The sequence below is a fragment of the Emys orbicularis genome, chromosome 4 (assembly GCF_028017835.1).
Source record: "Emys orbicularis isolate rEmyOrb1 chromosome 4, rEmyOrb1.hap1, whole genome shotgun sequence".
NCBI classification, from domain to species: Eukaryota; Metazoa; Chordata; order Testudines; family Emydidae; genus Emys; species Emys orbicularis.
The window spans coordinates 22,734,436-22,746,169 of NC_088686.1; the positions used below are offsets into that span (position 1 = coordinate 22,734,436).

Genomic DNA, 11,734 nt, shown 5'->3' on the forward strand with positions numbered 1-11,734 from the left:
AGACATTTACATTGTTTTATTTAACTAAAACAACAACGTTAAGTATTCTGGATTTTTTTCTTCAACAGCAAACATAGAATATTAACAAGCATATGTCCCTCACTTCTCACATTTACCTCCAGACTTTTCTCCTTGTCCAGATCTATTACACCCCCAATCTTCTATTCATTGAAGTTTTTGAAACTTTGCACTTTTAGATTGAGGTAAGGGATTGACTCTGTGTACACAAATTTGCAGGGGGACAATAGAGTTGAGGGCTGTTATTTCTCACCTCTATATATTTATTTAAAAACATTTTTGCTGTTAACAAGCATGTTATCTCTGGAGACACAAATCCACAGTTTGAGAACTGCAAAACTAAGCATCTTTGATGTTATCTTCTAGATTGAGCACTGAGTCCCATTGGGTAGATAGAAAGATTAACCTAAATAATCTATACAGAAGCCTGTGGAACCCCATAAGATTGGGTCTCTAATCCATGAACTATTGGAACTCATTTACAAACAACTTTTCTTAAACATTACATGAATAAATTGTCTCATACTATAGAAATAAAATTTATAATCCCTATTCCATGATGAGGTATCTTTGAGCTATAATGTATCTTTAGATAATGCTTTTTGAGGGGAAAAAAAACATCAAAAAAATCCGGTTTAAATCAAATTAAAAAAAAATCCAATTAAAAAAAAAAATCATTGATTTTTATCCACTCTGGTTTCCAACACCATTATAAATGTTGGCAATGAAGCGGGGTTTGGGGTGGAGGTTGACAGCTCGCAAACCCCCCCCCCCCCCGGTGTAATAACCTCGCAACTCCCTGAGCGGTCCCGACCCCCAGTTTGAGAACCCCTGTGTTGAGCCTGTAAAATATATTAGTGGTTTGTCATCTAGAGAAGTGATTGAGCCCACTGGCTTCTGAGGAATGCTGGAAGTGTTTTAGCTTTAAAAAAAACAAAAATGAATTCGAACTACAGTTGTGCAGCATGACTGAAAACAGCCATGAGCTCCTTACGCAGCCCTTAGCAGCCTAAACAAAAGACGTAGCAAAGGCCACTTGTCAAAGTTGTTTGGAAACAGCATGGTCTAACAGCTTTATTAGTGTTCCATTCTTTTTTCTTTAAAAGTTCAAAAAATCATAATGAAGGGCCCAAGCCAGTGTGCTCTCGATTCACAGTAAAGGCAATGAGACTAGAGGGCCCAGACAGAAAGCAGAGGAGTGGAGGGAATTCCCCATTTCAGTTCACATCTTGAGGAAAAAGGTGAATAAATATTTGAACCATGAATCCAGACTTTTCCAATCCTGACTTGACTGTTCCCCCAAAATGAGAAACTGCTTCCCTCTAGCAACATTTCCATCTTAATCTTTCACTGTTTATAGGATCTCCATGAGGTTGAGTCTACAGTCCATGCTTTTTCAAATTGCAATGACTAATTATTTCTAACAAGGAAGGAAGCCAGCCAGTCACTTATGTAACAATATATAGTTGGGCTAATAGAAGCAGAATTGCTATAGTTCACATTATTCATTGGCCTATGTTTTTGCAGACTAAATATACAAGATCTAAGAGAACGATGTTTTAAGGGCATATACAGGTCTGTCGCATCTTACGCGCATTTAATATGTGCGATTTCAGCTTTACACGGTCGGCAAAAACAAAAACAAACAAAAAAAAGAAAAATAACAATTTTAATACTGTACCTGTAGTGCGGGCGATTCCGCCCGCCATTCAACTCAATGTAATTTTGACTATACGCGGTTTTCGCATTACGCGCCAACCGCGGAACGGAACCCCCACGTAAGATGAGATTCGCCTGTACAAACTTTTTAATGCCCAATATTTAAATCCAGATTAAAAAAAAAAAAAAATCTGTAAATCAGTATAGAGTGAAGTCCAAATGGGCTCAGCTATCAACCTGTGGTATAGACGCAGAACCGTACAATAATGGGCATAATCTAGATACCTATACAACAGCATAACTGCACAGATGCCATAGGTGGCATGTGGTTAGATTCTAAATTAGAAAGCTATACTATGAAAGTAACAGAGAATCTCTTATGAGAATATAATCTGTGAAACCTCTCCATAGTGAGGAGGAGCTTGGGGTAGGGGCACTTCTACTAAAGACACCAACTCACTTCCTCGCACTGTTCATTTCCAACACTGCTGCCACTCCACTGAAAGAATGACAGAAGAGAATACCAGTAGCGTCCTGCGTGGAAGCTCCTAATGAACCATGACCAGATGTGATGAAATATGAAAATGAGATGAATATACACCAGATCTTCCTCTGAACAGGGGATCTTTGTGATTAGATGTTATCAGTCCACTGCAGCCTCCCACTCCCTCCCCCCCCCATCAATGCAAGACAAACTCCATTTACTAATACTTCCTTTTGCAGAGTTCAAAGAGTTTAGCTGCTGTGCAGCACTGAATGTTTGAAGATGCTTGGCAGAGTGGGTTAGACACGCTAGCTTGGTCTCAAGACCTTAGACCAGAAATGAAGTGAATTTGGTGGTCTCAATGTACCTTCCGTACTAAAAAAAAGTTTATCACATCACTATCAGTCACATTTCAGCACAACTAGCATTATGTGCTCAAGATAATAGCAGAGGCTATATTGGAAAGGAAGTTTCCAAAAGGAAAGTTAAAAACAAAACAAAGAAAAGGGCTTTGTTCAAAATTTAAAATAGAATCTAAATTGTCCTGCAAGGAGGTTTTTCCTGTTCATTATTTGAGAAAATTTTAGTTCAAAAGTCAATTTCATGTTTTCCAACACACATATATTTAAGAGCATAGACTTTCTCAGTTTGCCATTTGTTTTAGTTAATTTATATATAGAGGCTCAGAACCTCAAAATGTACGAGAGCAATTGGTAAAGATTTTACAAGGAGATCAGTCAAAATCCAGTTCTGCTTTCACAATTGGAGGTTCCTTGCTCCAGGTCCACTGAAGTAACCAGTCACTCTAATTATGTTACACTACAGGCCACTCAGCACTTAGAATTTGTCTTATTTTATAATTGTAAAGCACCATGAAAACCTATGCCGCAGGATCACAAAGAAGGAACATTACTAAAAATTAAATTAAACAAGTTTCCAGAGAACCAGCTGCCCCAGCTGTACCTGCCTAGCATCTGTTCAGAAACCAATATGGATATTCAGAAGCTACACTGCACAGTTGAAGTGTTTTACAAACCACATCCAGTTATAATACTCCGAAGGTATGTGACAGGACAAGAGCCCCCGTAAGTGCATTGTACAGTTCCCCTTGATCAGAGGCAAGATTTCTGAGCTAATAATAAGAACTAATCACAGAGAGCTCTAAGCCTTTCACTTGGCCAAGTCACAAAACTAAACTAGGCTGAAAACAAGTTTTAAGAGCAACTCATTAAGCGGCAGAGACCAGCTACAACAAAGGATCCACTTTTCATGACTATCAAGTCAGTCCCACCATTAATACACTCATCAAAAAGTGAAGCAGCGACAAGCTTATTATGCAAATATTGCATGAGCCAGGCAGAGAAAGAAGCCACAGGCTCTGGCCACACTGACATTTGTATGTTTACTACAGCATTCATGTTTTAGAAGGACGTTCTCTTCATGCTATTTAACAGCAGATAATCTCCGAGACCATCCGCATCCCAGCTCCAGGCATACCCAGTGAGCACCTCCTGCTCTGTAAGAGAGTAACCAGACTGACTGAAGAAAAGAGACACAGACCCAAGCAATCTTAAAAATGGTCTCTAAGGGCTAAGAGGCCCAGGGTACCAAAGCAACGCTGCATTCTTGTTGGGCTGTAAGAGGTGCCATTACTGATACTAGAGATACCTGAACTTGGAGACTGTCCGTCCCACCCCCTTCTCCCTTCCACAATGGAGCTTAAAAAGCACTTTCTTTGGCTAAATCACAAGCACCTGCAGTCATCTCCAGCCTTATACAGAACCAGCCAACGCATTCCCATTCCACTCCTGTAGTACAACTGCTATAAAGAGTGGCATAGACACGACATCAAGGCTCATCTGTGTGCTGGTACAGAGCCCCGCACAGAAGCCGGGGGGGGGGGGGGGGGAGAGAAGGGCTTAAGTCTCCCCCTGTTCTAGGGTTGCTGGGTATTAGTTCAGCCTTGAGAGCTACCCTAACTTGTACCCACCCATCCACGACTCCTAAGGGCCTTGAGGCAACCAGGAAATAAATACTTAGGACAAAGGAACCCCTCAGCCACAGCCTCTCCCCCATCCCCAATGCACTCCTTGTTAAGGCTCCTGTTTGGGGGCCTTATATCTGCTCTGCAGCATAGCTGGCACCATGGGGCTGTAGGGCACTGATTAATTGAGCCTTGAGGGACAAGGTGGCAGAGAAAGATGGGTCCTGGAAGAGAGCAAAGGGCTGAACAATGCGGTGCTGCCCCCGTCACAGAAAATCTGAACAAAGGCCATCACCTAAATTTTCCACAAAAAAATATTTTTGTCAGAAGTTTCACTATAGAAGTGCTCTGTCTGAAAGCCAAGATACTTCAATTTGGAAGTGCTGCTGCGGTAGCTGATGGGAGCTGTCGTTTGGGTGACAAACTCCCATTCTCCTCTATAGGCCAGGCTCCCTGATCAGACTTAGTCTCCCATGAAGCTAGAGAGCTGCCAAGTTGATTTCACGAGGGGGCCTCATGACCTCCAGTAACGAGACTGTTGGAGAGGCCTCTTGGCATTGCCCAGTGAAGTGAAAGGCAGCATCTTTGGGCTACTCACTTCACTGGGCAATGCCAAGAGCTTTCCAGCAAGGGAAGCCATACCAAGAGAAACAAGGTGAACCATCTATTTCATTATACTTTTCGCTCTGATTCCAAATGGATGACCAACGTCTAACTGCCAGGGAGCTGCACCCAAGCTTCCTCCCTGCCCAGGCATGGTCCCACAACTTCCGAGAGTTACTGGGACTGAATGTATTAGGGGCAGTATGAGCTGGGTCTCCCTGAGGCAAGCTTGTACTGACCAAGTCTCTCAAAGCTTTAAAGAAATCAAATCAGCTACCAGCAAACTAGCAGGGACTTGGCCATTCAGGAGGGACAGGAAACATTTGGATGTTTATGTGGCAGTTCTTAGTACATGACCAAAGTGGGGTGCATTCCCAGACCTCCAGCATTTCAAATGGCACCTCCTCACATTAAGCAGTTTCTCCCACCTTCTGTGTCCCTGGATCCAGATGCTTCTAGGGTGCTATTGTAATTTCTCCCTTAACAGGAATACTTCCCTAAGTCAAGAGTGCTCTGGTTTTATTCATTTATTTTTGTAGTATAGCAGGCAAGAGACTGGTGAAGGCCAGCTCTGCTGTAAGCAATCCACAGATGGTTTCTCCCTCTCTGTCTCCCCCTGGCATCTCCATCATAGATCTGATTGAATTAGGGCACCCTCTGGAATAACCAGCCATTTGTCAGGAGTTCACTTCTACCGGAAAGAAAACAGGAGGATTCTCTCTGAAGATGACTGGACATAACAGAAGTCTGGAGATACAAGAACTGGCTTATACTTGTACTGCTGTAACTGAGATTAAAGGTACTTAGTTGCACTACAGCCATGAGAAGGAGAACTGCACAGGAGAAATTGTTTCTATCTTCTCTGTATTTATAGATTCAGAACAAGTTGTTCTCGTCAAGAAATTATATAATGCTTTTCAAAGTCATTGAAACCTAAATCTTATTTAAAAGTTATTAGCTATGCAAAAGAGTAAAATAAGTAACTAGGTTCCAATATTTCAACGCATACAAGATGAAGCAGAAAGCGATCAGGATCAAGTAACATGCACGTTTTTTGTTAGTACTCCCCTCCTCCTCCCCCCACATAAAATAAAATAGATTTCTATTCAGCTTTGGGACACAAAACATTCCCTTTCACTAAGTTTTTCCATTAAACACACAAGTACACACAGCTTTTTGTTCTCTTTTTTAAATCCTCAGTTTCTCAAAATGGAGAACTCACAATATATGCTGGCCTACTGATAAGTATTGTCAGCTAGCTGACAATCAAACGTTGGACTCACAATTCTTTATATTTACTACAGAGGGCAATGGAGGAGGAGGGACAGCTTTTCTCAATGTATTCATTAACTCAAGGCCAAACAGCAAAACTTATCAATATATAAATATTTATAACACTTATGAACAATTAAAAACTTGCTTTTATTGTCTTAAATAGAAAAGTAAGTCCTGTGTCAAGCTACCAAGACCTGGTTTACCAAAGCAACATGTAGTTGCAATACCTTACATTGGGCCAATGGGTGGGTAGGATGAGAAAGGAGAAAGAGACCGGTACTAATTTAAGGAAAGATTCTACAAAACTTTGTCCATGTGACCTAGTCCTTAGAGCCCTGCGTGGCTACAAAATTTGTATCCCTATCCAATCCACAAAAATGGACCACGGATGTGGATATCCAGATTTGCAGGGATATCCTACTGCCAGTAGCCAATCCACTGAAGTCAAGGAGCTACAAAGTAAGGACTATTGCACCACATGCATAAGTATTTGCAAGTTCATATCCTTGGCTTTCAAGAATCATACAGATCATCATCAGGCCCCTGCCACATTAAAATTATAATGGCTAAAATTGAAAGAAAATTAAAGATCACCCAGAAGGCCACTTTAATTTAGAAGGAAATCTAGTTATTTTTTGGCTCCAAAAGGAATCTAAAAATATATATTCTAGTTTTAGTATTTTTCCTAGCACTACTAAAAACCTCTATCCCATTAGAGGAGGTTAGACTAGATGACCCTTCTGGTCCCTTCTAAACCTATGATTAGCCAAAAGGTGAGGGGTTCTCTACGCACTTTTTAGTAGTTTTGTTTTTATTCTGTTTAATAGTTTGTCATTGTAAATCCAGAGAGTAATTAAGGAGACCTTATTCTTGATTTCATGTTGTACAGTATTCACTGCCTCTTTGGTCTGATCTAACTAATGTAATTACAAAATCTGAATCAACATCTTGTTAATGTCTTGCTCGACTTCACTTTATTTTGCAGAATGTACTTCTGAAAAGCCTTCCTAGTTTAATATTCTTTACTATAACTGCCTCACACATGTGCATTATATTTTTATATATACACAAGAAACAGACTGGACAAACATGACTGCTACTTCTGCTTCTTATACTAATTTTGATTGTAAGCGTTCAGGGCAGGGACTGCCCGTTACTCTGTATGGTGCCTAGCACAATAGGGCCCCATTTTTGGGTGGTCTTTAGGCACTAGCATAATAAACAAACATGATTAATAATAAATATATCAAAGGCATACTTCACTTTAATGCTGAACTGTAGGTAAAAGCATTTACAGTCCCTATTCTAAGATCATGGCCATGATGCAAAAAATCTGGTCTACACGCAGTTTCAGCCTCCAGTACAGCTGCAACAGTGCAGATCCCTAGCGTACACACAGTTTTACACTGGCGCAAGTTTACCCAGGGGTAAAGGAGACACTGTTTATACTAGGAGTTTGCACCAGCTAGAGTCCCAGAATAGGCCAGGGCAAAGAAACAACAGGTTTTACAATCCTTTGTTCCCTACTAGAAATAGGATGTTTGGTAAACTGAACCTACAGTCATCGTGCATTATTATAACACTATGCTGTTTGAATTTAGTAGTCATAGGAATTTCCAGGCTAAACAATTGTTTAGGGTTAAGAGATATAGACTCTAGATAACTAAAATTAACACTTTTTGTTGAAAGGTCAAGTTTGATTGGCATTATATTCCAGAAGTACAGTTATTTAGGAATGCATACTATTATTTTTAAAAATAAAATAAATCAAATAAAAAAACTGAATAGGGACGTTCAGAGGAGAAAATATACATTTTTGTGAACAATGTTTAATTGCAAAAGTATCGAGGTAGTTTGATAAAATTTAGCATTAGTTTTCCAATCTACGTAAGTAGAACATAGATGTGAGTATACGCTAAACTCTTAATTATGTCTAAAAATTAGTTGCACAATAATGGCCCAATCCAAAGCCCACTGAAGTCAATGAAAGTCTGCTTATTTACTTTATATCAGGCCATTATGGACTAAGTACTGCATTGTTTACTCAGGCTGAACTTCCACTGAACACTGAAGTTGTGTAAGTTAAATTTATTTTTCCAGCTATGTCATACACTTCCCACCCCACTGGGAAGAAAGATGAGTCAGTAATGAATGCAATAACTTTTACATGGGTAAATCTACAGCATTAACTGAAAACTAGAATAAAATAAATGCAATCCTAAATGTATTCAATTCAGTCATAGCAGTAAGGGGGGGGGGGAAGTTGCTCTGGTAGAGAAATGAGGTAAGCTAGAGAATTGATTTTCAAGGTTCAATGAAAAGTGTAAAGTATTGTTGCAACACTTGGCTAGAAGCCAGTAGGATCCATGCATGTTACAGCAATGTTGTGCTTGACCTACAGAATGAAAAAAAGGGTCAATTGCTACCTAATAAGCCCTTCCCCCAGTGGGCAACCAAAAAATGGGAGTTCCCATGTGCAGAGAGACCTTGTATCCTATTCTGTCAACCAGAAGAACCAACGAGAAATGTCTACCCAGGAAGACGACAGAAGAGACAGGCAATACAAATAAAAATCTGTAAATAACTATATGAAATGCTGTAACTAAAAAGATGTTCAACCTGAGTATCCACAAAAAATGCATAAGTTAACTGATTTGCGGAGACTGCAACAGTGTAAAAATTGAGAAAAACCAACCTATTCCATTAAATAAAAAGGCACCCAAAACATCTTTATCCTCTTCATTGAGAAGCTCAAGAATATATATTTCTGAATGTAGATTGATCTAATAAGTCAATTAACAGCAGGAGTTACTCTCTGGTTTGTTCTGAGAAATGAAGTATTGTTATTTTCAAGTCATGTGTTTTGTTTTGTTCTTTTAAGCTGAGAGGTACCGAGGATTCAATTAAGTTTGAGATATGCAAGAGGCAACTCCAAGTGTTAAGACCTCCAGACAGTAGGAGGGTTTTCACTAGCTTTAACCTACAGTTACAAAAGAACAATTAAAAAAAAATCACATTTAAAAACTAAGGAAGTCGACAGTCTACCTTTACACACACAGCTGTAGACACATCTACACTAAAATGTTTGAATCGCATGCCTTCCAGTACAACTACAATTCCTTTGTTTGCTCACAATTTGCTTCCATACCACTTTAAATTAGCTTACAAAGAACTGCAGCAGAATAGATGGAATGTGGAACATTTTGGCAACCAACTGGTTCTTTTTAAGATTTTTTTTTTAAAAAACAGCCACATTAGTTTGACTAAAATAGCCATATTCGAATAGATTTCAAAAAGAGGAACAGGCATTTGTGACTTCATCTTTTTTATTTCTACCCTTATGGTCGAACCCACAAACATACAAGTCGTGTGGAGGGGGGAGCGGAAATCTAACTGCCATTTACGGTCTCTCCTAGCCAAATCAGCTTCTCTGCTTTTCTCCCTGTTTGCAAAGCGCCCTCTGGAAAGCATCTGGACTTCTTTTATTAACCGTTGGGGGGGGGGGGGGTCGTTGTTCTTCTCTGGCCCTGAATGTCTCGTTTTGGGGAAGGGGAGGGGGTGTGTGTGTATTTTTTAAAAGTCCTGGGGGTAGGAGAATAGAAAACCCACTAAAGGATTCGATTTCATATTAGTGCCAGGGAATTTGATGAAAGTCCTTTTAATTAGTGCCATGATACTCTCTTAAAGACCCAGATCCCAATCCGATCATCGTGAATATGAAACTAACCACACCTGAAGAAAGAGAGAGAGAGAGAAAAAAAGGGGGGGGGGGGGAGAAAGTAGCGCGGCTAATCCCGCTTGCTTCCGTGCCACAGAGTAAGATATTCATATTTCCCTGGGGGAGGGCGGGGGCGAGGAGGGACGTAAATAGATCTATAGCTATAGTTTGGGTTCTATTTCATGGAAAAGGAAAGATCTCCCTTCCCCCTCCCCCCTAGTCTGGAGGCACGTTTCCCCTACACGTTCCCCCCTTGTTGCTGTTCTTTCCTTGGACAGCAGGGTGAACACACACACAAAAGTTGTTGATTTCCCCCTCCCTTTTTAATTACGAGAAATCTAATACAACAAAGTGACCTCTCCCCCATCCCCTCAATAAAACAGTCTTATGTCCAGCGGATCAATCCAACCACTAACCCCCAACTCCCAAACGCAGGATGTCAGATCTCCAGCCAGACACACACACACACACACACACACCGCCGTTGGAGGCTCCTAACCCACTCACACACAATGGTGCTGAATCCTTCGGAGACGCTAGAAACAAAATAACTCACCCGGATCAAAATCAGGAACCACGGCTTGGTACTGGGCTCCAACTCTCATGCCTCCTCCTGCTGAGATGTCAAAGAGAGAGTCCGAGTTAGAAAGAACGTGCTTCATTGATTCGTGTGAGAGAGAGAGAGAGAGATTAATATAAGAAAATCCCGGAGCGAGTTTGAGGCTCCCACTTCAGGGGACTTACCATGCTCTTCATCACTAGAGGAGCCAGAGCTGCCTTCCTCCCAGGAGTTGCTGCTGCTATTTCCATTGGGTGCTGCTGCTGCTGCCAAACTTTTATTATTCCCATTATTATTAGCACTGGCGGCAGCAGTGGCATTATTATTCCTGCCTCTTCTCTTCCCTGAGACCTCTGGGCCCTTCTCTATCATGGCTGGCATTTGGGGGTGAACCTGGCAGAGAGATCAGAGTTAACTTGGGGGGCTGGAGGGGAGGGGATGGAGACAAGGGGCTGCTGGAGCCTGGGAGCAACAGCGGCTGGCAAAGCCCCCGGCTGGGGGGAGAGAGGCGGAGGCGCTTTCAGTGTGTGGCCGCTTTAAATCCCCTGCACGGCGAGGGCTAGAACTTTGAGGCTCATCCCAGCGCTGCACTTCCCTGCACTGGGACACTCGTCAACCTGCGCTGCTGCCTGCACAGCCCTGCCTCCCCCTCCGCTCCCGCGGCCTCCCATTGGAGGCCCCCACATTTTGGGAAGCAGGTGCCTTTGCCATTGGCCGCCCCACCCCGTCCATCAAGCCGGCCCGGCGCTTCCGTTTGTCAGGTTAGGTGGAGGCGTATCGCCCGCTGTACGTGGTTGGGTTTTGCAATCTCTACGCCCAGTGATACAGCCCCTTCCAAGGCTACATTGTATCGGGGAGGGAAGGGGGAGTTTCACGCCTTGGCCCCAGAGGCGCTTCCGAGACGCGGGGAGCTTTCGGGAGGGGCTCGAAGAGGGGGAGGGGATCGGGCGGAGGGGCCCCAGCGAGGGGGCTCCAAACCTCCTGCTTTGAACTCATCAGCATCGGGCTGGGAACTATTTTCCTCCTAGCGGAAGGTTACGCGGAACACGCCGCTCAGTTTGAATGGAATCCCCATACAAAGAGGGAAACTAATTGCTACAAAGTGTTCCCGGGCTGGGGCCGGCCCGTCGCCGCGGGGGAAGGGGGGCGCTGGGACCAGGCGGCGGGGCGGCAGCCAGGCTGGCGAGACCTGCCCATGCTTTGGCCGGGCAGAGTCGCCCCTCCAGCGCCAAGAGGAGTTTGGCTGGGCGGGGAGGAAAAGTCCTTGCAATTGTTGGAGTTGGCCAAATTGCCCCCTCGGTAGCGCCGGGTGGGGAGGGAGAACAGGGCATTAGCCGAGGGGCAAAGCAGCAGCCGCCACCCCCACCCACCTGAGCAGCAGGCGCCTGGCAAGGACAATGGGCAACAGAGTTTAATGAAACACAATAAAAGCTG

The 11,734-nt window shown here is 42.8% G+C and overlaps 1 protein-coding gene across 1 annotated transcript in view; it reads right to left on the bottom strand.

The window, feature by feature from the left end:
* The window catches only part of RCOR1 (REST corepressor 1), a 118,463-nt gene extending 107,770 nt beyond the window's left edge, over positions 1–10,693 (bottom strand). Inside the window, exons 1-2 of the mRNA XM_065403744.1 lie at positions 10,486–10,693; positions 10,298–10,357 (exon numbers count right to left, since the gene is read on the bottom strand). Coding sequence (XP_065259816.1) covers positions 10,298–10,357; positions 10,486–10,681 — 256 coding nt within the window. The 5' untranslated portion in view covers positions 10,682–10,693. The remainder of the gene's footprint in view (positions 1–10,297; positions 10,358–10,485) is intronic.
* Between the last annotated feature and the right edge of the window lie 1,041 nt (positions 10,694–11,734).